This window comes from Anthonomus grandis, chromosome 8, assembly GCF_022605725.1.
Source record: "Anthonomus grandis grandis chromosome 8, icAntGran1.3, whole genome shotgun sequence".
In the NCBI taxonomy this organism is placed as follows: Eukaryota; Metazoa; Arthropoda; class Insecta; order Coleoptera; family Curculionidae; genus Anthonomus; species Anthonomus grandis.
The window spans coordinates 5,491,956-5,518,479 of record NC_065553.1 but is presented as its reverse complement, the minus strand read 5'-3'; the positions used below and the strand labels follow the sequence as shown (position 1 = coordinate 5,518,479).

General features: G+C 33.4%; 2 protein-coding genes across 2 annotated transcripts; one reads left to right on the top strand and one right to left on the bottom strand.

The window, feature by feature from the left end:
* The first annotated feature begins 1,139 nt into the window (after positions 1–1,139).
* Positions 1,140–7,101, top strand: LOC126739121 (uncharacterized). Its single transcript, XM_050444649.1, has 3 exons — positions 1,140–1,361; positions 1,414–2,132; positions 6,604–7,101. The coding sequence occupies exons 2-3, from the start codon at positions 1,428–1,430 to the stop codon at positions 6,925–6,927; spliced, it is 1,029 nt and encodes a 342-aa protein (XP_050300606.1). The 5' UTR covers positions 1,140–1,361; positions 1,414–1,427; the 3' UTR covers positions 6,928–7,101.
* A 2,906-nt stretch (positions 7,102–10,007) lies between these two features.
* Positions 10,008–25,652, bottom strand: LOC126739120 (aprataxin and PNK-like factor). Its single transcript, XM_050444648.1, has 5 exons — positions 25,381–25,652; positions 21,105–21,176; positions 20,314–21,047; positions 16,234–16,406; positions 10,008–10,379 (listed from the first exon to the last, which is right to left on the bottom strand). Exons 1-5 carry the CDS (start codon positions 25,483–25,485, stop codon positions 10,084–10,086), a joined length of 1,380 nt encoding a protein of 459 aa, XP_050300605.1. The 5' UTR covers positions 25,486–25,652; the 3' UTR covers positions 10,008–10,083.
* Positions 25,653–26,524: the final 872 nt, after the last annotated feature.

Sequence of the window (26,524 nt, the reverse complement as noted above, 5' to 3'; positions counted from 1 at the left end):
GAAGGAACTGCCAGTTAACCAAAATAATCAAAATATTCCTGTTGATAATGACGAAAATGATGAATAAAAGCTGTTCCAAATAAAACCCAAATTTTAACATTTAATTAGACTCTAAGGCATTTTAATTTAAAATTAAGTTAAGCAAATATTTTAAGAGAATAAATCTTATGTTTTTAAGTAATAAATTTACTGTACTAATCTCTATATGTATTTTTCCTTATAAATTAGTAAAAAAATATACTTTTTTTATTATTTAGGCTTCTTTCAAATCATACAATGCAATTAAAATCAAATAGAGCTTAAGCCTATTTTACTATGTACGTTGTAATCTGTATGGGTTTATAATACTTACCAAGAAAAGCATATGTACCGATTAGGCGATATATGCTTTTCTTTCTAGGGATGTTGGCATAAAATAAAAATTAGATACCCTTATGCTTTTGTTTTTTCTTATTTTTGAAAGAACTTTTACATATTTAGAGATAATATTTTAAAGATATAGTTAAACACATGCAAGGAATTCAGTAGGCAAAAAAAAACCGTAGAATTTGCCATAAAACGAAAGACTTTTAATAAAATACAAAAATAAAACTTTAAATGCGTTTTTCTCAAAAGTAGCAAAATGGTACTTATGCTCTTCTTTCTTAGCACGGCAGTGTTGGGATACGTCCCTAACAGGAAGCACATCTTTACAACTTTAACAATAAAACTAAAAAGACCTGTTTTAAAGGATATTAACAGTGAGCGCGGACTATAAGTAGATTGATAGCGACGACATAAAATATGTTGCGTTCTCGATTTTGCAACCAATTGAGCAAAAACTATGTAAGTCAGTATGTGAATCCGAAGCGACGATAACTTAGAACATTGAAAGCCTTTCAATGTTCTAAGGACGATAACATTTGGGTTGATGTGTTTACCTGATGCGAACGCCTAATCAAAAAGGCCCTATCAGTAACCTTTTTGATTAGGAGTTTGCTTTGGGAATTGCGATTAAATAACAAAATTATGAGATTTTATTAAATAAAATTTGATTTTCGCGCCTTAGTTTGACCGTGCCTCTTTACCATTTTGATTGGTCCAATTAAGCACGGCAAACTGTCAGGTTAGATACAACAGTTTCCGTTGCTAAGCGAGAGGACACTAGCAGATGCCAGATTTGTCAGAAGAATCAGTTTGTGTGCAACCATCACTTCTCTTTAGTTTTGTCCTGTTTATTTTTTATTTAGTATTTTTGTTGTGTTTTTTTTGAGATTGTAGTTTAAAATCCGTGAATTAAAAGTGACATTAAAAAACATTATGTGTGAACCTTTTAAAATAATTTGCCGGAAAAAATACATTTTTCTGTATTTCCAACACAGGTCCTTGTTATGAACTTAATGTAAAAGGGCTCTTTAAATAATTATTTCACAGGTTTTGTTATACCAATGAATATGGACACGAATTTACCAAAGATTTCTAATGTCATTTCACTAAAGACTGGGGAGACATTTGAGAACCCCATGAATAATATAAAAAATGAGCTAGTACCAGTGAACTCGGAACCGATCGCAATGAAGCATGAAGAAATTGCAACCAAGAACAATACTGAGAGTTATATTAGATTAAAATCCAAGAATGTTTCTAGAGTTCCTGTTGAAAATGCTAAAAAGTGTATTAGACTGAAATATGTTAGTTATTTAAAACAAAGCAACCATCAAAACAAACAAAAATCATCCACACTTATTGCAGGTTCAACTAAAAATACATCAGTCAGGAAAATTGTTACTAAAAAACATATGATTAATTCTAAACAAACAAAACCAGTAAGAAACATTCAAACTTCCAGGCAAAGATTGTTACATTTGTCATCTTCACAAGCAGAACTTTCTTCCTATACATCCTATTCTAATAATACAAAAAGAAGTTTTACACACACAGAACCTGAGGAAAATGGTTTCGAACCAAACTTTGAGCCATATTATAAGGAGTTTGATAAGCAATTTAAGCAGAAACCCATGTTGCAAACCATATTAAAAGATATCCTGATGTTACATGAGGAGTATGATAATTTGGAAAATCAGTCGGTGGAAGATGAAATTAATCAGATGAGAACTAAGCATGGATTGCCACTGTTTGAACCTGAGATTTTTGTAAGTAATATTAGTAGTAATAGATATTTTATTAACACAAAATAACAGTAAATAAATGATATGCAAACTGTTTTTGCAAAATATAAGTAGGATATTGGAAGTATGTCTATATTATATTATACACATTGATTATCTTTCCAACAAAATTCGAAAACTCATAAATTTTACTTATTGAGGGAATTTTTAAATACTAAGACTTTAATAATGTTGTATAAAGCATTTGTGGAATCAATTATAAGATATGATATATTGGTGTGGGGAGGACTTTATGATAACTGCTTGTACAAATTAAATATATTTTAAAAATTATTTTTAAAAAAGATAGATTGTACCCTACGCATTTACTATTTAATAAAGATATTTTTAACATTCGATCAATTTATACTCACACAATCTGTTCTTATATACATATTCGACCTAATTTAAAGTCTTTTGTTTAGTCATAATTATGATACAAGAACTAGGTGCAATAGGCAAATTAAACTACCACTAAGTACTAATAATCTTAATCTAAGATACATAAATTACTTTGGACTTAAATTGTATAACTTGTTGCCAGGTGCTTGTAGAGGTTGCACTTCCGTAAAAAAATTTAAGTTGTTGTGTAAGGGTGTAATCTCTGAAAGCGCTCACCAATTTGAAAAGTTTCTCGTCTGAGCATTTGATCACAGATGGTTGGTTGTATTTTGAATTTTTTAATATATAATGTATGTATGCATAATTCTTTAATTATGTTTCTCTCTAACTTGCTTAGTCTCTTAATCTTTTTTATCTTTGTGATAATATTTATATTAGAAAATATTATAAGCTTATATCTAAAAGTAAGTAACATGATTTGATACCACACATACAGATGTTTCACATCTAGATGCTTGATTGTATCAATATTAAAACGAATCATAATTCGATCAAAACTATAATATATGATATATGTTTACATCTTGCTTTTGCTGATGATTTTAAATTGTATAGACCGATTGAGTCATATCTCAATGCTAAACTACTTTAATTAGATGTAAATAATATTGCCAAGTGGTGTAATGACAATAGTCAACTGAAAGTGTGTATGTAGTTCATTTAGCCATTCTAATAAAGTTATTCATACAATCATTACATCTTCTGTAACCAAAAAATAAATTAACCATCTTCCATGGCCTCTTCTTAAGACAGTTATGTTAGTTGTAAAAGGCTACTATACTACAGAAGAATACTTCTTGACTTATTGACTTACTTACTTTATTGACTTACTATAGGAGGTTCAGATTGGGTGCAAAAAAACAAGTTGATTTAAGGTGGTTTTTACAGTATTGCATAATGAATAATTATTATGATACAGATTTTGACCAATTTTAGTTACTAAATCTTATGTTATTAATTAAATGTGTTATTTTTTATGTGTTCCTATATGTTTCTTTTATTGTTTGTTTGTTAACTATATTTAAGTCAGCTTTGTCAACATTTTTATGTTATGTGCATAATAAAGCATAATTGATTTGATTTATTAATTAACAATATACAATCAACAATATTGAACTTACGAGTTGTTACTGTCAGTTGATACAGTTAAAGAATTAGGTGGTCTTTTCAATATTTCTTTTTTGATATTATTAACATGAGTATCTATAGTCTTGGTTTAATCACTAGAAATAGTCTTTTACCTTATTATTTCAAATTACTTTATTGCTCTTTGGTTTACTCCTTACTTGAGTATGCATCTGTAATTTGGTCCCCTTATTATGATTGTCATATTGAACCCCTTGAGGCTGTACATAGAAGATTATTAAATTTATTGTCTTGATGAAATACCAATAAACATACTCAAAAAATTTAGTCACCATATAGATGTGCCTCTAGCTCACATAATAAATGCCTGTCTGCACATGGGAATATTTCCATCTAAACTAAAAAAGGCGAAAGTTCTTCCAATTTTTAAAAATAAGGGTGATGAGCAGGATGTAGAAAACTATCGACCAATATCTCTCCTTTCTTCAATATCAAAAATCTTTGAGCGAGTCATTTATATCTATCATTTATATAGTATTATGAACTTTTTAAAAAGGCAAACTATTCTTTCAGATAGTCAGTCTGGTTTTAGGCCCAATCATTCAAGCCAGTTGGCAGATTTCAAGCTTATATCCTTTGTGATTGAAAATGTTGACAAAAAAGAAAAAGTTGTCAGACTCTTTTTCAATTCATCGAAAGCATTCGACACAATCAACCATGGTCTACTGCTGTCAATCCTTGAAAATTGTGGACTGGAGGAAACTGTGCCAGACTTATAGCCTCTTATTTAGATCAGAGGGAACAAACAGTTTGCCTTGGCTCTGGTAATGGTACATATGTTTACTCAGCGTCATCCTTGGTGGTGCAGGGAGTGCCTCAGGGTTCAATTCTAGGCCCAGTACTATTCATATTATATGTAAATGGTCTCAGTGAGTGTATATAAATATACATGCAGATTTGTTAAAAATAAAAGACTGGTGTGATGCAAATTTTTTGACATTTAATGTTTCCAAAACAAATATCCTTAATTTTAAATGTAATACAAATGATATATGTTTAAATAATGAAGCCATCACTATGCCACCGTTCAGTAAGTTTTTGGGTCTCTCCATAGACAAGTTCCTTAAATTTGAAGACCATATTGTGAATGTATGTAGAAAAGTCTCATCAGGCTGCTACGCCCTAAGGGTTATTGCCACCAGTCTTAATTTCTCCATCGCCAGATCTGCATACTTCGCGATTATCGAGTCGCACCTTCGATATGGAATTTGCTTTTGGGGTTCATGTTCAAATTCACTTTTTAATTCAGTGTCTGTACTCCTTTAACCCTGTGTTGTATTTTTATTTTGGAAACAGTTTGCTTAGTTTTTAGAAAATATAAACAGGAACTCCACTTAGGAAGCCACTATAATAGGCGACAAAATTATTTGTTGAGGCTACCCATTCCTCATTTTGAACTTGTCCGTAGCTCTATCATATATGGAGGTAGAAAGCTGTTTAATAAACTTCCACTAGAAATAAGACAACTTAAGACTGAAAAAAGCCTACATACAAGGACGAAAATATTTCTTGCTAGTAAAGCGTACTATAGTTTAGGTGAATTTTTTAATGATTAGCATTTAAGTATTTTTCAAAGTTTTATATAATTCTATTTTATTTTAAATTAGTTTCTCGTTTTTATTCCTTTAATGTACAGTCTATTGGCTTTGTCTACAACTTCTATGTTTATATTGACAATAAAGCATTTTTGAGTTAGAGTTTGAGTTTTCCAGGGTGTTTTATCAACCAATATGCTGATGACACTTTCATAATCTTGTCAGAACATCTGATTGAAGAACTATCTCTCAGAGCTTCTCAGGTGGTAGAGAGGATGCAGGAGTGGTGTGACAATCATGCTCTGAAGCTAAATGCTGATAAAACCGGGCTACTGACATTCTCCAAAGCTTTACCTCAAAATTCCGTATTTGTAAAGTTTGAAAAAAAGTCTCTTCGAGAGGTAGCTTCCTTAAATTTCCTTGGTATACAAATTGACTCCTGTCTCACATGGGTCCTACATATAGACACTCTTGGCAAAAAACTAAATAGTTTCTGCGCGTTAATAAGGCGTCTACGAGAAGAGCTTTCCCTAAATTGTCTGAAGCAACTTTAGTATGCATCAGTCCAATCTCTAATCACTTATAGTGTGATGTTTTGGGGATCTTCAACTGACGCCGTATCAGTCTTTATAGCACAAAAACGCATCATAAGATGCATGCTCAGACTCATACCACAAATGTCTTGTAGGACTTATTTTGCTAAGCTTGGTCTACTGACTGTTCCAGCTCTGTACATTCTTATGTTAGCTATTTTTGCAAAGAAACACCTGCATCTTTTTCAAACCAATGAAGATCATTATGCTGAGGGTATGTCTATTGTGACAAGGGGGAGAGCTGAACTGAGTGTCCCAACTCATCACTCTGCCTTTTTTCAAAGATTTCCTGCCTTTGCTGCTATTAAAACATATCATGAAGTTTAGGAAAGACACTGCAAGGTATCTGTTGGGCAAGTGTATCTATAGTTTCGATTTACAATTTTAAATGTGTATTATGATTAATATTAAGGGTTTGTTTACTAATTTATTTATCTTCATAATGTATCATGCTTGAGATATATGTGGTAAGGTAATGCACCCAATATTATGTCCAACATTATCTTTTTGTTCTTACTATTTTTATTAGCAGTATATACTGTGTAGATGTTATCAAATTTTAATTTTATTTGTTTTGTGACGTTGCTATTGTCTATTTTAATTAGATCTTGAAAGCAATAAAGAAATCCCTTGCTTATAGAGCTGAAGGAATATTTTTCATAATTATTACACTGACTACAATGCTCAGTCAGTCTAGTAACTAGTGTTAAGTTATGTTTGTGTGAAGTTTTTAGCTTTGCTAATTATATGTAATTTATTTTTTATGTAATACATTTTCAGAACCCAGAGATCGAAACTCCAGACAATGATGACATTAACGAAGATGACAACTTTATACTGATCTCTGATGATGATTTTGAAGAGGAAGATAGCACTGACAACAGCAATCAATCCACCTATGTAGTGCGGAGTAACGTTTCGCACTATGAAGAGCAGTCCACAGAAAAATTGAATGTGATCACCATTGATGAAGATGACCCAAGTGAAATCTCAGAAAATTCATGTCAAAGTAATAGTAGTGATAAAGAGATGCAGATTGTTGATAAAATTAATGAGGATCCAGTTTATAAGACGAAAGTTATAAAAATGAGGTTTGTGACTTGAAAGTGTGTAAAAATACAAAGCTAAATTGGGTATGTACAATAACATTTTTCTTTTAAAAAAAACCGTTTTTTATTTAAAGTTAGATAATTTGTGAATATTGTTAGTGTGTAGAATAATTTTTAAAAATAGATTTTATTTCAATTTGATTTGTCGAAATAAAAACCTTTAATGGAAGGCCCTGTAAAATTATTTTTATTCTGTTTTCAAAAATCTATATGTCAGCCTTTTTATAAGTAATGTTTAAAATAGCTAGTGAATATTTACAATAGCACTTAAAAACTTAAATAATTTTATACTGTTATGAAGTTTCGCTTATTTATTTTAATTTCTTTTACAACGTAACCACCACGGCTTTTAATACACTTTTTATATTCTTTATTCCTATGGATTACATTCGAAGCAAAATCTGATAACAAATATCTCTTGTTCAATTAAGTTACTTAACATTTTCATAAAAATTGGAGACTATCGACGAAGTGTTTTTTATGACATTCTACCATATTTCAGGTTGGTTTCCTATTTAGTGTTCGTCTGTTTAATTTTATTGCAAATTACTATATTTTGATTAGAAAAAAGTTATTTTACAGAATTGGTTCACTTTTTTAAAACACATGCATTGATTATTTCAAAGTCAAATATTTCGAAAACGGTTACTTTTCCACACCCTCTTCATAAGGTCATAATAACCAACATCGAATGGTTGAGTTAAATGGGTCGAACGTGGAGGTACAAAGATAAATTTAATGTCGATGCACATTCGACTATTTTTAATGTTACCCAAGCAACACATCATATATTTTTATCGTTAAATATATATTTATTCAACGATTTTTTAGTAAATTTTTGGTTTGGGTATATTTATCACTTGTATATGGTCAAGGTATATTTATTAAACTGTAGAATATATGTACGTATATCATATACTATACAAAAGTGAGAAAATATCGGCATCTAACAACATTGACATGGGATTTACATATCTAGTTTTTAAACTCGATTACTACACCAAATATGTCATGAAATTCTTTTGAAAAATCAAATTTAAATGGACAGTGTTATTAGATTAGATATTAACCACGAAACCAGCTGTTATTCATGCATATTATTTTGGAAAACAATGATTTTTGAAAGCAATTTCTTACTGGTAATTTGTGTGGGGTGGGTAAGGGTAGGGTTAATGAAAAACTTTGTAATTTACTAAGGAAATTCCAGAAAAAATACCATTCAAAAAGATTGATGATAAAAAGTATACAAAGCTTTTCATGCTGTTTATAAGTGATTAGAAATAAAGAATACTATAGAATAAAATAAATTGAAAAATGTGAATTATTCAATTTTATGGCCTACAAGTAAAAAACGCATTTTTTATCAAAACAACCTTTAACCCCCCACCCACCTTACCAGTAAGAAATTCTTCTGCAAAATGCCTATTTTTTAAAATGATACGCATGGACCAGAGAAGTTCTTGTTTTATGTTATTTATTATATTTGTTTCATACTATAAATTTTAATGTAATTTTGACTAAGCGATTTTAATTGGTAGATAACCTCCTTAAAATAACTCTATAGAAACGGTTTAACTCCCTGTATATTAAAAATTAAAAAAAAACTATGTACTGTGTAGGGTGGGTGGGGAGGTAAGGTTAATTAAAAACGTTTTTTTTTGCAGAAAATAATTGCCTGCAAGATACTTCTTAAGAAAATTGGACGTAGTTATGCATAACGCGACCAACCGCCAGAATAACAATTGTGGGAAAACACAATTAAGTTTCGAATGCCCCTAAAAATCGATAAATTCTAATACAGATCTAATTTTTGCAAGCTATATCCAAGACACTATTTCAAATTATACTATGTAAGCTTTTAGCAAAAAATAATCAATTTTAGAAGTTACGATAAAAAATGTCACCTAGCCTGGTTATGCTTTTTTACTTATTATTAGGTGTTTTATTTTACAAAATTGAACCACACGCCAAACTTGTCGCATAGCGCGTTTATGCAATGCCATGTATTTTCTTTTTAGACTATATATTTCGACTGACAGCCCTATTTTCATTAAGGTAGTTTATGAACAGCTGGAAATTTTGTTAGAAAAAGTGACTATTTAAAACCCTTACAGATCTTTTAGAAAATCCTGTAAAAGCACTTTTTATTTTAAAGTAAAAGAAACAACAAAATTACAGTAAAACTAAACCACTTTATTTACTAACATAATAAGCTAAGCAAATTACAACTGCATAGATATATCATACCTTAAAATACTTCAAATAAAACTAGAGTTTTTTTGTAACAACTAACGATTATCTAAAAAGTTCTATTACTGCCCCATTTCATCGTAGCACTAGATAGTTTGGTATCTACTTACCTCTAAATTAATTTCATATGCGCGATTTAGTAAAATAGCAGTCAGCATTTTTTGAAAATTTAAATTAAATCACTCAAAAAACGTCTGATGATATTTCCTAACCAAGTTCGGTAAATGCATCTGCGAGAAAAATGATCAAAATTTGACAAATATCACGTGATATATTACCTATTTTTCGGTGCCAGATCACGTGACCGAACTTAACTGCTATTTGCATTACTAAGCCAAGCGCCCAGTATCATGGCGTTTATTGACCTATGCAATTTCGTGGCATTTAGTCGTTTTATGTAAAATTCAACTAGTGTTATTAACCGTTTGGCGCTTAGTTTAATTTAAAATATATCCTTAACTATACATTTCTAACGCTTGAGATTTTTTTCGTAGATAAACATGGTATTTGGCCGTCAAATGACACAATAATAACAAAAAAAACGAATTTGGCGCTTGGTCGCGTTATGCATAACTATGTCCAATTATAGGTGATAAAAATTGTAAAAACTTTTTACTAAAAAAGTAAACTATGGTTTTGCCAGCAGCTTTTTTAATTTTGTTCACAAGTCAAAAGATAATAGAGAAGCCAATTAACTTCTGTTTTAAAAGATTTTTTTCGACTACAATATGCATTCTAGTATGTATAGATGCAAATATGAAAAATAATCCTGCAAACATGACTATCTATAAATAAGTACATAGTCTTTATAAATTTAAAAAAAACAAATTTTTAATAGCGCATTTATTAATAAAATATAAATCACTTTACAAGCAAATTGTATATAAATCTGTAATAAACATCAATCATCTTCATCTGTCTTATCGGCCTTTAAAAATTTCTTTGCTTCCTTCAACATTCTTCTCTGGTCCTGGGACTCCTCAGTACATGCGTTGGAGTCGTGCGAGTCATCCAAGTCGGACTCTGAGTCAGTCGGCTCGAAATCATCGCTGGAGTCATCGTTGAGGAAGGGATCATCGTAATCATAATCGTCCTCACCATCAAAGGATTGCTGTTTTTTTGGTTTCTTGGTGGCACGTTTCTTCTTGGGAGTATCTTTCTTTTTGGGGGGAATCGGACCTGGAGGCACAGGCTGCCCTGGAAGAAGAGAGGGTTAATTCAGATATAAAAATGCAGAAGTTCCAAAAGCGTATTAGGACATTCAACTTACCTTTTAGAACCTCTGCTTCTTAAGTTCGAAGATCAATTTTAATAAGGGCTGCAGCATGAAAGAACACTCATTTACAGATATATGCTAATACCCTATCTATAAATATAAGTAAAGCAAATAAAATCTATTATAATATACAGGGTGTTATACTGCCAAGCGGGACATAGGAAATCCCATTTAATTTTTAATAGGGTCAAATATTGGATTTTCTAATTATTTTTATTTAATTATCTCAGAGAAAAAATGTGTAAGAAATGTAAAGAGCCTCAAAATCTGCAACCAACAAAATAACTTTAAATTTTTTTGGTTTGTCCGTTTAGGACTACCAGCCAAAAAGCATTACGAAATAATGATAAATATAATATTATTCATTCTAAATTAAATAAATTTTAATCAATAAATTGTATCGGTACTTGTAAATTGTATGGCTATATTGTTTTTTTACCTGCACCTGATCATAACGGTTTCCATACCTTTACTCAAGGTAGTTGGCTCTCTGCCAGCATACTTTTCAAAGGTTTGATCAGAGTTTGGTATAGGTAATAAATATAAAGAATTTTTAATTTTAAGAAAATTGCACTGTTATTTTACTACGTATTATATCCTCTTCAGTACCAAGGAATTGTTTTACTTTTTTATGTGAAACTTTTAATAAAATAGGTTTATTAGGATTTAAAAAAAGCAAAAAAAAAATTTTACAAAAAAAAATTACTACAGAAAAAAATATGACATGTCCAGTATTTTGGACAATTGGACTTAAGTCTCTAATTATGAAACTCACAAAAACCATTGCCTCTCTGGAGAAATGCATAAATAAAGCTTACATTTCACACAAAAAGATGTACAGCCTTGATTACGGCAGCGCATATAGGAATTTTTGTTATTAACACTGCATATTGGTAGATGTTCATTACCAGTGGTCCTGACATCTCTTGGTGGCATCTCTGACTTCTTGCATTTTTTAGCAGGTTGACTTGTTTCTTCATCTAATGAAGAAGTTGGATCTTGAAAACCTTTTGCTTGTGCCCCAAGGGCAAGAGATTTCCCGATATACAGTTTAAATTCAAGTAAATCCATGATAGAGTTTTTTCTATCTCCACGAGCGAAGCAGTCTTGGCGGTATTCAACCCACGAATTTGTAATTGCCAAGTCCACAAAATGCCAGAAAACTCTTACCGGCCATTTTTTTGTTCGCATACAGATGCGATAGTAAGATATTAGTCTATCACACATGACCATTCCTCCCATAGAATGGTTATAACTAGTGACAGAGTTTGGACATGAAACAAGAAGGTACTTATTATTTTTCTTGTCCCATCGGCGTACTTCTGTTACTGGCGCAGAGCCTGAAGATGTTGATGCCATTGTTACTGATCTATTGTCCATCCATTTCAGAATGGTCATTTTTTTGTCTTCTCGCACAAACTCATCAAAGGAACCACGACCATTCGAGAGGAGCTCTTTATCATTTTTTATTTTGCTCCTAAGATCTCGCGGAATTCTGTTGTTCATAATTGTCCCTGTTCCCAAAATTCCTTTTGTTAATAAATGATCCAGTAGCTTGACTGAAGTAAAGTAACGATCAAAATAAATTATGTGCCCTGGCGACAAATCTTCTGAAAGCTTCTTTACAACCGATCCACCTATTCCCAAATTTTGATCGGGAAAACCATCTGGCCAAGTTTTTGCACCTTGATAAATCATAAAATCTAAAACCAGCCCGAAAGGTGTAGCTAAAACAAAATTTTTGAGTCCTACTGGATTCGGCTTGTTTTTAACGTACTGTCGGAGAGCAGTAGTGCCTGTGAAGGGGATCATCTGCTCGTCGATGCTCAATTCTTTACTCCTTGGTAAAGTAATACACTTTTTACGAATCGCATCGATGATAGGTTGAACTTTCCATAGCCGATTTGACTGCTTTACCTCATTTGAAACACTAAGATTGTTAACAACATGTAGAAAATTTCTTCATTCAAAAATACGGTCTCTAGGTAGCTGAGTAATGCAAGATATTTCAATTCCCTTCATAAAATACAACTGCAGCCGTGGGAGTCCAAAAATGCCCATTAAAATATGTATTCCAGTCAATATTCGATATTCTTTTGCTGTTGACTTTAGTGGTTTTTTTTCATTTGCTTGCATGGCACGAATATTACTTTGTTCTGATAAATTTTTCCAAAAATAATCTGGAAAGTATTCATAAAAATAGTTCAGGGGTGTCCAATACTCATGATCATCTTGTAACTGCCATTCCGGATCAAGGTAGACACCTTCTCGACTTTCAAAAACATTTCTTTGATATTTTAATTTTGCGGTTTTCTTTTTTGTTTGCTCCTGGAGAACTTGCTCTCTTATTCTGGATAAGGGAACATTATCGTCATCAGACTCCTCTTCAATGGTATCAGAAACCGAATCTGCGTCTGCCGGCGCCGGCTCGTCGTCTTCACTATCATTTTCCTCAATTGATTCACTGTTTTCGGCGGTGATTTCCTCATCATCATCGCTCAAGTAGAAGTCACTGTCATTTAGAATCTCTTCAAGATCTTTATCCGTCAGTGGTTGCATACCACCTTAAAAAAAAGACGAAATAATAACAACAATAAAATTTAAAATTTTTGGGTAAAAAGTAAAAACTTGAACCAAATACAGTCCCGACGTCCAAAATACCGCACAAAATCAAAAGCCGAACACTCTGTAGAGCGACGTTACATTTTCTGTACGTATATTTGTTGATTTACTAAATAGCAGTCAATTTATTTGATTTTAATCAGTATTTTATCAAAACAATCGAAAATAATGCAAATATTACCTAGTTTCTGATACGACGCCATGATTTACTACAACACAACACCTGTTCCGTCAAAACAAAACTGAAAAAAATCCAACGTTGTCAAATATTTTTTGGCGTATGTAATGACGTCCAGTCCGCTGCACGGCGGGCTCCAAATCACGTTAAGTCGTCGTGAGCCCGTACTAATATATTTTGAAAAATGTACAGCGGGCTGGACGTGTGGACTGAAGAGGATATATATTTAATCGTTCTCGCGCAGCGCCCTTTGCTTTTCGACGTCATTCGCTACTACTTACACAACGTCGATAATTCATTCCACGGGTTTAGGCTAGTTCTTTGCAAAAATGATTATTGCAATGTAAGTCCGACAACTAATTACCACATAGGTGATATTCCCAAAAAAAAGGAGAAGAATCTTAAGCTGGACACCACTAATAACAACCTAGTTAAGTATAGGGGAAAGGTGTACAAAACGACATAGTGGGGTAAAATGACATACTTATTATATGTAACTTGCTAACGTCGTAAGAAATTAGATCATAAATTATTTACCCAACAGGTTCCAACCACTTCAGTTTGTCTCTGCTCACTAACGGAGGTGTACGCTCGATATTTCTAAATTTGTGGTGCAAAAATATTTTTCGCGCTTTGTTTAATTTGGTTATAATACTAGACAACATTTCGCTAGGTAAGTTGTTTTATTTTAACTGATTATTTAAACTATTTTTTTTAACATTTAGTAATAAGAGATTTACAAGAGGAATAAGGAAAATATTAGAATTTTTTTTTGTTTTCTCTAGTCGTGTAAAATGACATAGTGTGTTGTCGGCTAAAATGACATAGTATGTCATTTTGCCCGACTTATAGAAATATTTTTTTTATTACTTATTGCAGATTGTCATGCCCCGATTGTACGAAAGAAAGACAAATAGGCAGTCATGGAGTACAGATTCGATGTTAAAATCCATAGAAGCGGTCAATAATGGTGAAATGGGTTGGTTAAAGGCATCTAAGACTTACGGGGTACCACAAGCAATCCTACGAAGACATGCTTTAAAAACAAATAAAACAATAAAGACGGGGAAAAAATGACTCGGTAGATTTAAGCCTACTTTCCCACCAGAAGTAGAACGGCAGTTAGTTGAACATCTAAAACTTCTAGAGTCACGATTTTTTGGACTCACAAGGAAGGATATGTTAAGCTTGGCCTATCAGTTAGCATTTACAAATGGCTTTTAACACAACTTTAACCGTGAGAAGAAAACAGCAGGAAAAGATTGGCTGCGAGAATTCCGAAGAAGAAATCGTAATAGCATTACGTAAGCCAGAGGCGACATCTGCTTACACAGCCCAGGCTTTTAACAAACCACAAGTTATTCGTTTTTTTTGAGATTCTAGCAAAGGTGATTACAAAAAAAAATATCAACCCACTTAACATATATAACGTCGATGAATCAGCACTCTCTACTGTGCAAAAGCCTCAAAAAATATTTGCAACAACAGGTCGTAAGCAAGTAGGAGCCATAACCATTGCCGAAAGGGGATCCCATGTAACCGTTGTTTGCTGCATGAGTTCCAATGGTAATTTTATCCCACCACCCTTAATATTTCCCAGAGAAAACTTGAAGAACGAACTTACTGATAATGCTCCCCCAGGGACTCTTGGCATTGCTCAGGAGTCTGGTTGGATGACTGGACCAGTATTTTCGCAATGGTTAAAACATTTTCAAAAATTTACGACGGCCTCATCAGACGAAAAGGTGCTTTTAATTGTTGATGGCCATTCCAGCCATAAGTACCTTGATGGTCTGATTTTCTCCAAAGAACATGGTATTGTTCTGCTCTGCTTGCCTCCTCACTGCACCCACCGACTGCAGCCCCTTGATGTTTCATTCTTCGGTCCCTTAAAAACCTATTTCGATCAAGCTATAACCAAGTGGCTTAAGGCACACCCAGGCAGAGTTGTAACGCAATTTATCTCAGGCCAGGGAAAGAGGAAGCCGAGAAAGCGTCAGGGAACTACCGTGCTAAATTCTACTCCAAATTTGGAGGAAGCAAAATCAAGAACTACACCCACAGTCGAAAATAAAAAAAGAGCTGCAACTAAAAAGGTATTTGTTGACACTGACTCTGAAAACAACCCATTCTTAATAGAAGACGACGAAGATTGTACTTGCATTTACTGTGTGGAAGAATTTAAAAGGTCAAAGGCAAAGGAAATTTGGCTGCAATGTTGTTCTTGCTCGAAATGGGCACACGCTGAGTGTGCTGGAGTCGACAAAAAAACTAAGATGTTTATTTGTGAACTGTGTTGCGATAATTAATTTTCTACAGAAATTTTTGGCAATATTTAATAGGTATGTCATTTTATCCACTTAGGAGGGTAAAACGGACTTTTACCTTTTTAAATTAAATACTTTAAAATAAGAATTTCTTTTTGAGTTTTTTTAGTGATTTTTATTTTGGAAAATAGAGTAGAGATGCCTGTATTTTTTTGTTACTTTTGTAGAATTAAAATATTTTTTGTTCATAGACAATTTTGATTTTTGAAAACCCTATGTCATTTTGTACACCCTTACCTTATAAGTATAAAATATTCGGGGCGTAAGGATCTATTTTCCAACAAGTTTTCCTGGTTTACTTAATATAAAGAAGCAATTTTTTGTGAAAGTAAACAAAAAAATAGTTTTTGCTGATTTTCTCGCTGCCTCACTTTTCTCTACTTTTCGGAGTATCATGTAGTACTTTTCCTTATGTTTATGCTTATTTGATACAATAAAACTAAATCATTTAAAATTAGGTACCTATTTTAAATATTGCTTCTACATATTGATTTTAAACTAAATAAAAAATGGTCATTTAAAAACGAGGTTCATATCACGCGTCACTTTCGTATCCCTCTTTGCCACCACCCCCATCCCCACCCCACTGTCTACGGCAATGTTCGCAAAATTCGCAACCGCGTTGTACATTTAAAGCTATGTTCACACCTGCTGGAGGTTTTGGCGCCGGTTTTCCCAAGTGCTTGTAGTCTCTGCGGTGTTCCGGGTTCACCCTGTAGCAGGAGGCACCGTACGGACACATAGGACGGTCGTCTTCCGGGTCTGACTGGTAATCTGGGTCTCCAGGGTGGGCAAATTGCTGTCGGTGGTTAGGGTTCCGTCTGAAAGTAGAGGATACATATTTAAGTTAATTTTACTTTGATTAGTTTGGTTAACCTGGTTCTAACCAGTTACCTAGTTAATTTCAAAAATTAACCCATCTTCAAGAATAACACAAAAGGAATAGGATAGAAGACAAATCTATGAAAAGCACAAACCGAAGTTGTAGTTCTCTTACGTTAAATTAAAATAGCATATATTACAGGAATAGAAACGTAGATATCACAAAGTAAGGCAAATACAATTTACAATATAATAATATACAGTGCGAACGTAAAGGTTGGAATAAATTCATTTAAAATTCAGGGGTATGTTCAAAAAAAAAAACGCTCGGACATGTCGATTTTTATTTTTAGCTGCGGGTTTTCTTACTATAATTTTATGTATACAGGGTGGCCCAAAAATAAGTTACGGTCATCAACGTAATTTTTTTAAATGTAAACACCTATTTTTTATTTTAGATTTAGGTTCTACATCAAATTCTAAGTACATTTCATGTACCATGTCCTATACCTAAACTCGACCGTTGACGATTGAACACAATAAAAGGCTATTTTTGGAAGAGTTATTTATATCAAGCAAGAATACATAAAAATATTTTAATTAATTTATTAAGTGTTGAAAATGGCTGCCACGAACCTCTTGGCAATATCCCAGTCGATGCTGAAATTCTTGTAAAACGTTATCGATAACAGAAGGTTCTATCAATCTTATTTCTTCCGTTATTCTAATTTTTAAGTCTTCAATGTTGTTTGGCCGATTAACATAAACTTTGGACTTAAGATACCCCCACAAAAAAAAATCAAAAGGAGTCAGATCCGGCGATCTGGCCGGCCATTCAATTGCACCCCTCCGACCAATCCAACGTCCAGGGAAAACGGTATTCAGGTACTGGCGCACGGGTCGAGTGTAATGGGCTGGAGCTCCATCTTGCTGATACCATAAGGAATTATCTAATATATCCGGGTCTTCTGGATCGGGGTATAAAGTGGCAAGGCATGGAACCAAGTCATTTTCTAAAAACTCTAAATACCTCTCATCATTCAAGTATCCTTTAAAGAAAAAGGGCCCTATAACCCTGTTTTCAATCACCCCCGCCCAAACATTTACTTTTTGAGGGACTTGGCTGTGGCACTCCATCATTCAGTGCGGATTTTCAGTAGCCCAATATCGGCAGTTTTGCCGGTTTACACTACCATGAAGATAAAACGTTGCCTCATCAGAAAATACAATTTTTTTTGAAAATTGTGGATTAGCATGGCACAAGTCCATTAGTCTCTCACAAAATTCTAAACGCCTATCTGGGTCATCTTCATTTAGTTCATGAACCAATTGAACTTTGTAAGGGTGCCATTTATTTATACCTAAATACTTAACGACGGATGTCTGGGATATCTGATTTTCTAACGCAATATTGCGAGTCGTTTTATGGCAATCTTCTTCAACTGCCAGCAAAACATTTAGTTGCTTCTCTTCTGATATACTTGACCGACCTTTCGTATAATTATCCCTGACATGACCCAAATCCCGATATGTCTGTTCTATTTTACTGACAGTACTTTGAGATATACGTGGCCTATCAGGATACTTGGCATGATAAATTTTACAGACTTCCATCTGAGTGCGCATCCTGTTTCCATAACCAATCATCATCAAAATCTCTATTCGCTCTCGCTCACTAAGACGTACCATTTTTTGAAATTTAAATTTTATCTTTTGATAAACTTAACACAAGCAAAACTTTGCTTAGGCATCTAAATCAAACTAAATTCACTCAAAATTATTTGATGTCAACAAATTGTGACAAGTTAACAATCAAAAACACCAACCACAAATGTAAATAACCAAACAATAACTGATAGGTTGCTTGATATAAATAACTCTTCCAAAAATAGCCTTTTATTGTGTTCAATCGTCAACGGTCGAGTTTAGGTATAGGACATGGTACATGAAATGTACTTAGAATTTTTATGTAGAACCTAAATCTAAAATAAAAAAATAGGTGTTTACATTTAAAAAAATTACGTTGATGACCGTAACTTATTTTTGGGCCACCCTGTATACATAAAATTATAGTAAGAAAACCCGCAGTTAAAAATAAAAATCGACATGTCCGAGCGTTTTTTTTTTGAACATACCCCTGAATTTTAAATGAATTTATTCCAACCTTTACGTTCGCACTGTATATATATATATGTATATGATTTAAGCTAACCGGTAAATTAGAGAATTCAGTAGTAGCTGTTAAAACTACAGAAGAAATATATGTACTTATGTATATATATATGCATGTAAATACCTGATAATAAATATAGTTTAGGATTAGAGTGTTGTTCCTTGATTGCGGTATTTAAGTAGGTAATTTAGCTATAAATTTGAGTACGCAGAACTTAGGTTTTCAGTCTAAAGTTGACAGTATTATGTTTCCTAATATGTGGCATTTCATTCATCTTGTGTTTAATTTGGTTAGTGAAGAATTTTTATGTTATGTCAGAAAAATGTTCAACTAGTGCTGTAAGGTGAATAACATTTTTCTTTAGGACATCTCTTTTGTGTTCTTTAATACGTTCTTCGAGTTATGTGAGGCCGAATTGTTACAAGGAATTTTGTATATTGTAAGGACATTGTAAACACCAGCTGATTTTCCAGAATGACGCAAGTGAGACACCGCACGACATCTCGAATGTTAAAGGGAAATCCTCCGGAACAGGGTTCTGCCGAGTAGGCGTATAAGGAGCTGCATCGCTGATTGTAGTCAGTTGTCACTTCAGTGAAGTAAAGTTCGGAATATTGGCGCGAGATTTAACTAGTTGTAAATCAATACAGTTAAAATAAATATCTCTAGACCTGATGCCGCATTGCAAGCAAGTTACCTAGAGGGTAGTGGGTAGCCAGGCGCTAAGCAACCCTCCAAATAACCCGTAAGGTATGTTTCCGACAAGCGGTTTTAACCAGAACAGCCGCACTGCGATCTCCCACCAACTTAAGCAGCGTAGCAACTCTCCAAGCAAGCCACCTGAGTATCAGACATCAATCACGTTGGATATTTCCAATCAGGCGCGAGGTAGTGTTTGTTAGTAAAATAGAGGAAAAATTAATTACGGCTGTTTTTAAACGCAAACCTATATGGGACCCAGCAGACGAATTAAGAAAAAACTCAAAAATGTAGGGGCATGATTTTAAACTCACTCACGGGAGCTACAATTTACGACTGAACTTGATTAGATTGGTCATTGTAATAATATGTGTAAGAACTAGTGCATCCAAGGTATATTACTCTCTAGTCTCTACCCACTAATCTTCACCCTCCACCCGTCTATAGTGCAGGCTCGGCTTAGTAGTTGAATACTCTAGTATCCAAAAATGAAATAAACTGATTGCCTTTAAGTTCTATAGTCTTGGGTGAAACGAATTACAAACTTAAAGAATCTCGCTATCACCCCTCGTAGGCACAGAAATCAAGACATTGTTGACATACCTGTTAAAAAAATGCCATAGAAGAAAATAGTTTAGCCAGACAAGTATTTGTAAATCTGAATAAATTGGCAATACAATTACCCATTCCAATTTCAAAGGTTTGTTGATAGAAGTTTTCGTTAAATTCGAAAAACTACATTCAAGAAAACCAAAAAAATTCACTATAGAGTTTTCCTCGGTAATACGTTAGTTACAGTTCGGTAGTAAGTATTTGATTCCAAATAATCTTGTAACGTTCTTTGAAAACAATCGTCATTTTGGGCGTTTTTAAATTGGTCTTAAAAACTCCTTTTTGTCAAGGTACATTTTTAAAAGTGAAAATTTGTAAACTAGTGATTATTATTAATTAAAATATCAAAAATACAATTTTTAGTATTATAATTTTAAAACACTTTTAATGAACCCTCGAATACCAGAAAAAAACATGCTTACCTAAAACATCTATCCCCATACCAACATCTATCTCTATAAATCTTTGGCTTTGGCCCATCAGTATTGTCAGTCTGAGCTGGATTTTCAGCACTTGAAGTTGCATTTTCCTCAGCATTTACATTTTGCAGAGGTGTGTCATCTCTATTTAAAACATCTGCTGGCTCAACTTTTACCTCTACTACAACTGGTGTCTCTTGACTCTGTGGTTCCTCCTTTATTTCCATTGTCCTTTCTTCAATAACTTCTTCAGGCTCCTGTTTGATTTCAGTGGCTGGTTTATCTTCTTTAACTTGCTCTGCCTCATTATTAACTATTACAGGTGGAGGTGACTCTATTACTTTCATGGGTTCTTCTTCAGTGTTGAGTGTAACTTCTTCAGTACTTCTAGAGGTTTTTACTTCTTTAAGTGATGTTGATGCAGTGTCGGCTTCAAATTCAGAAATCTGAAAATTCCAATCATCTTCTTGTGGTGATGTATGGTCAGTTTGTTGTATTTCTGTTTCCATTAATTTAGTTTTTTTACTATTGATGTCACTACTGACTACATCTTCCAACAGTCTTTTACCATAAAAAGCATTCTCATTTTTTTCGTTTTCTACCCGGACCCTGAACCACAAGTCATCAGGTAACAAGGCAAATTGATCGCCATCCTCAATGGGGTTTTTTTGGTCTTTTCTTATTATAGTGAGTGCTTTACCCTTGTCAGCTTTAAAAAAGCAAGGGTTTTCATGTGTCTGTAAAATACTAGGATGTTAAAACCTAGTACATGAATTAAGAGAAACCATACTTACAGATGTTAATGTTATGTTTTGCCCAGTTACTTGTATTAAGGCATGTTTCCTTGATACTCTCTTGTCATTGATCTAGAAGTGATTTTATTCATTATTCTACTAGCATTAAAGATTAGCGAAAAAGCAAACTTGTTGGACCATCAGTAAAAATATCAATAAAGAAATAATAATATTTGTGGCAAACAGATTATCTGTTTATAACACTTATCATAATGAGCTTTAGTAATCAAAACCTATTTTTATTATTAAGTGATAGAATTGCTCATGTCTTAAATTAGCAAAAGTTATTTCACTTCATTAAGTGACCTAGGGAGCTAATTATCCCATAGGTCTATCCAAAAAGGTGGAGAAACTGGTTTGGGGGTAAGTCAGCATAAGGTAATTTTTCAGTCTTTTGTAAGGTCTCTACTTAGGTATTAATGATGGCTATTATGGATTTAGAGGAGTCTCTTTTAATAATTTTAATCATACATAATATATGTGATCAATACAATGAGAACAGTTTACAGAGTGTTACATAGTGAATGGAAACATACCTCCAAAAATAATTCCATCTAAATGTTTTGCAGTAAAAATAAAATACTGGTGCATGCCTTATCCAGATCAGATCATTATTTTGCCTTGATAGTTGGTTTTTGAGAATATGTAGCCGGTATTTAATAACCTTGAGTTTTTTCTTCAAAAATGAGCTTTCAGATATATTTGTTACAATATACTAGCTATAAGATGTATAATAAATTATACTTTTTTAAGTAAACTCTGAGTATCTGCAAGTAGTTTTTGTAGCTGTTGATATCATAAATAATCCATATTGCAGACCTCTTTTTGTAAAAGAAATTATTTTTAGTTTGTAGGGTCAATTGGGGTAGATGTAAACTGGGGTAATTGTAGACACATCTGAAATAAGAAACACAACAACATTTAGATTTCAAATTTGGCGCGAAGCTCACTATTCGAGTCGTGCCGACGTCGGGCGAACTGGGTTTCCCTCGAAATTTTACTCCTGTTTGTGCTCTTCTTGCATTAGTTGGCTGATGCAATTTGATGTGTTTGGTGGTTTTATGTTGAATTTCGGCACTGAAGTTTTCGAATGCAAATCATCGAGGTAAGTTAGATTTTTCATTTGGACATTGTTTGTTATACTATTGTGTCTATTTTACGCCTGTCTGTCGACAAATTTTATAATCACTAAAATAATTCAGTGTTTACATTTCCCCCTAATAAATTTGTTCTTGGGGGAAATGTATACACACTTTTGGGGTAATTGTAAATATAATAAAATTAGGATCTCGCCGATAATTTATGTAAAATGAGTAATTTCTTTGTTTTGTTGCAGTGTAAAGTCGCCTTGTACTTATGTAAGGAAAAAAGAAGCACCTTCTTATACAACCGAAGATGTTGCGAATGCCGTTTCAGATGTCCAAAATAAAAATAAAACGTATCGTCAAGCAGAAACGTTCTATGGTGTTCCCAGATGATATTTGCCAAAGGATAGGAGGAAGAAAGAGTCCATTAAATGTGACAAAGGGTGGATGTTCCCAAGTTTTATCCTCAGATATCGAAAATGAAATAGTGAAATGTTTATTGGCACGTACTGCGATGGGTCTATCATGTGACAAAGCAGAACTTAGACAACTGGTTGGAGAGTATGTTAATGCAAAAGGTTTAAGAATACCATTTAAAAATGGAGTACCGGAAAAAGGCTGGTACTACTCATTCATGAGAAGACATCCTGAACTGTCTCTTAAGAAACCAGAATATTTGCAAAAACTGCGGAAGGATGCTAGAAAACCTGAGATCATCTACCATTTTTTTGATGACCTGACAAATCATTGATGAAAATAATTTAGATGATAAAGGAAGCTTTATTTTTAATGCTGACGAGTCAGGTTTTAATAATGATCCCTATCATATTAGGGCAATTGGAGAGAAAGGCCCTGTGCCGGATATCTGGAAGAGAGTCGACGACAGTCTTAGGATGTGTTTCTGCTGATGGAAAAGCACTTCCATCGCTCATCGTATTCAAGGGAGCTGGAGTTCAGGCTCGTTGGACTTCCAATAGCGCCTATCCAGGAACTCTATATGCGGTCTCCACTAATGGATGGATGGAGGAGCCGCAATTTTTCGAGTGGTTTACTACAGGGTTTATACCTCACACTAAAAATTTACGAACTTCCCAAAACCTTTTAGATCAAGCAGCTCTACTGTTGTATATGATGGTCACAGCAGTCATATGAGCGTCAGAATTATTGAAGAGGCAATGCACAACAATATTATTTTGATAAAGTTTCCAAGCCATCTTACGGATAAGCTTCCGCCTTTGAACAAGTGTGTCTTCGGACCCTTAAAGGTGAACTGGAATAAACAATTGGTGAAGTTTGGTAAGGAAGAAATGGGACGAGGGTGTGGACGGCTAACTAAGGAAAAATATACCGAATTACTTGGCAAGAGTCTATGGTTTCTAGTAATATAATATCTGGATTTTAAAATACTGGCGTATACCCAGTTGATCGGAACAAATTCCCACAAAATGAATTTACACCAGAAGACTTGGCCAAATACGAAGCTGCCCTCAAAGCTCCGAAATCTGTAACATCCGATGCTATTATTATTCAACCAGTATCCTCTAAATCAACTGTTGTTGCAATTTCTGAACCAAACCCACTTCTACCCACGGTCGGCGATTAAATGCCTTCAACTTCATCATGTTGTAGTCAATATCATTCAGTGTCATCAGCTGAAAGCCAACAGCAGCCTTCTACATCGTCAACTGACTACCAAAAATTATTAGTGGCATCTACCTATAGTCCACAACCATCGACGTCATCGTCTATCAGTAAATCGACAGAAATTACCAACATTTTCTTGCCACTCAGCCGCCGTGAAGATATTCCGATTCATACCGAGATTAAAGCAACAAAGATATGGAGAAGTATTAACAACCAACTAAGTCTTGGAAAGACTAAGAGAAAAAGAAAAATAAAGGAAAAGAAAAGGCTAATCCGAAAACGGACAACAAAAAGTTAGAGCCGAAATTGAATGAGATGTGAACCAGTTGCAGAGTCGGAAAGTTCTGATAGAGAAATAAGTCTAGGTGATACTGATGATGAAATAGATTGGGCAGAACCGGAAAAACAAGATATAGAGCTTAAAACAGTCGAGAGTTCAGACTTGTCCACAGGGAAATTTATTCTTGTGCAGTTCAAAGGTGGAAAGAGAAAGACTACTCTTTTTAAATATGTGTGTTTAATTGAAGCTGTGGATGAAAAATTAACGGAAATCAAAGTGACTGGTCTTAAATCCTGGGATGCATCAAAAATGCTTTTCAACATTGTTGAAACTGATGTCGGTTATATAACCTTGAATCAAATCATTGGTGTGCTTTCCGATCATGGCATTCAAATGAAGGGAGAGACAATACTATACAACTTTCCAGCAATAGTTCCTGTTTATGAGCAAAACTAATTTTTTATACCTATAATATTATTATAATTACATACTTAGAATAAATTTCTTTTATTAGCATTCTCAAAAATAGTTTAGTTTTAGTTAAAGTAAACAGAACTGTTGGAAAATATCTACTTTTATCTCAATTTTTCATTTATATTGCAAGCAAAACCTTTAAGGTCACATTATTTTGGGGTAAATGTAAACATGACTTATATAAAAAAATACTTTGCTACACAGAGACTTTATATAGTTCGTTTAAATTAATTTGCCCCAGGTTTTTTCTGGTAGAGTAAATGTGTCAAGACATGCTTGTTTACAGTTACCCCTAAAGAGTAGGGGCAAATGTAAACGGACAACCATGTTGAATATATTTTTTTTATCTTAATGTGACTTGTAATTACAGAAAACCACTAGTAATTATCAAAGAAGATACTATGAGCTATGTGACGGCTAATTTACATCTATAACATAATGCGTGATGTCCACAAAAATCGTTTATCAAGTCAAAACATTAAAAATCGTCCATAATTACCCCAGTTGACCCTATGTATTCTTATACATTTTGGTAATATCAACTCTTGCATATATCTAGGGAGTGTAAAGAGTTGCACACCCTAAAACGGAAAAGATGTCCAAACTGTATTTTTTCCACAGGAAAAATACCAGATTCTTTTAAGGTATCAATTGTCCAATAATTAAACAAGTAAATTAAACCTTTATAGAAAATTATAGGGCTATAAGTTTAATCAGAAATTTCTCAATCATTTAAATCTCTAGAATATTTTGAGTGCTAAAACATTGAGTTTCTACCTCCTGTTTTTATTACCTGTAAAAGACTCCCTCTGCCTATAATGTGTTCACCTTGAGACAGGGAAACTATGCAGTCCTTCTCAGCCGTGTCATCGAGCCGGTATATTAGTAGTTTAGTCATTTGGAATGAATATGGCAGGGACCAATTTAGAGAGCTTATAAATAATTAAAAAATACGTTAAGATACTTGGAAATGGGAAAATTTGTATTATGGACAACATGAATATAAAGACATAATAATAAGATATTAAAACTTTTTTCAAGTTTTGACAGGAATAGAATATTAAATCCAAACACAACAAAGCTATATAACCTAGAAATTCGGTTTGACAATTGACAGGTGACTTTTTTCGACGTTTTGGTAAAAGACGTAATGATACTTGACGTAATGATCATGACGTAGGAAATTGCATTGCGTAATTGTGCTAGAAGAAAATTACAATATTACGAGAGAGCAATATTATTGAAACAGTAAAAACATGCTTTAATGATGTAACAAAGCTATATAACCTACATTTGATGAGCGACTTTTTCAAAATTGATTATAGGTAATTATAAAATTGATATAAGTAATTATAGGGGATATTTTGGGATAGGTACCAAAGCAATGATGTAGGAATATATGAATGTACCTATAAACTCAAAGGTTTCCTTCGATATGAGAATATCTGAATTTGTCTTTGCCATTTCATAAAAAAAACACTCGTTAGGCGGTCTTTAATTTACGAGGAGCGAAAAATATATACAGGTTGGCGAATAGAAGACTACATATAGGCATGGTATATACAGGGTGTTTCAGAACTATAGGATCAGACTTCTGAGGGTTGTTCAGTGCAACAGAAGAATCCATTTAATGATAGGAACCCATGTCCGGAAATGCGTCACTACGGCCCTAAGACGCGTTAAAATTTATAAAAAAAAAACATTAATTACCTAAATAGGATCTGCTGCATTTATTTTTACCTTTTGTACATGATACCATAACAACAATTGTTTAAAATCAACGCTTATCAATGTCAATTCTCAATGTCATGTTTAAAAATTTTATAGCTTACAATTTTTAAACATTCATTGCTAATGGAAAACTTTACCAATCAAGAATTGGCGGATATGCATTTGGCATACGCAGCAACAAACTGCAATGCACGAGCAGCATCGCG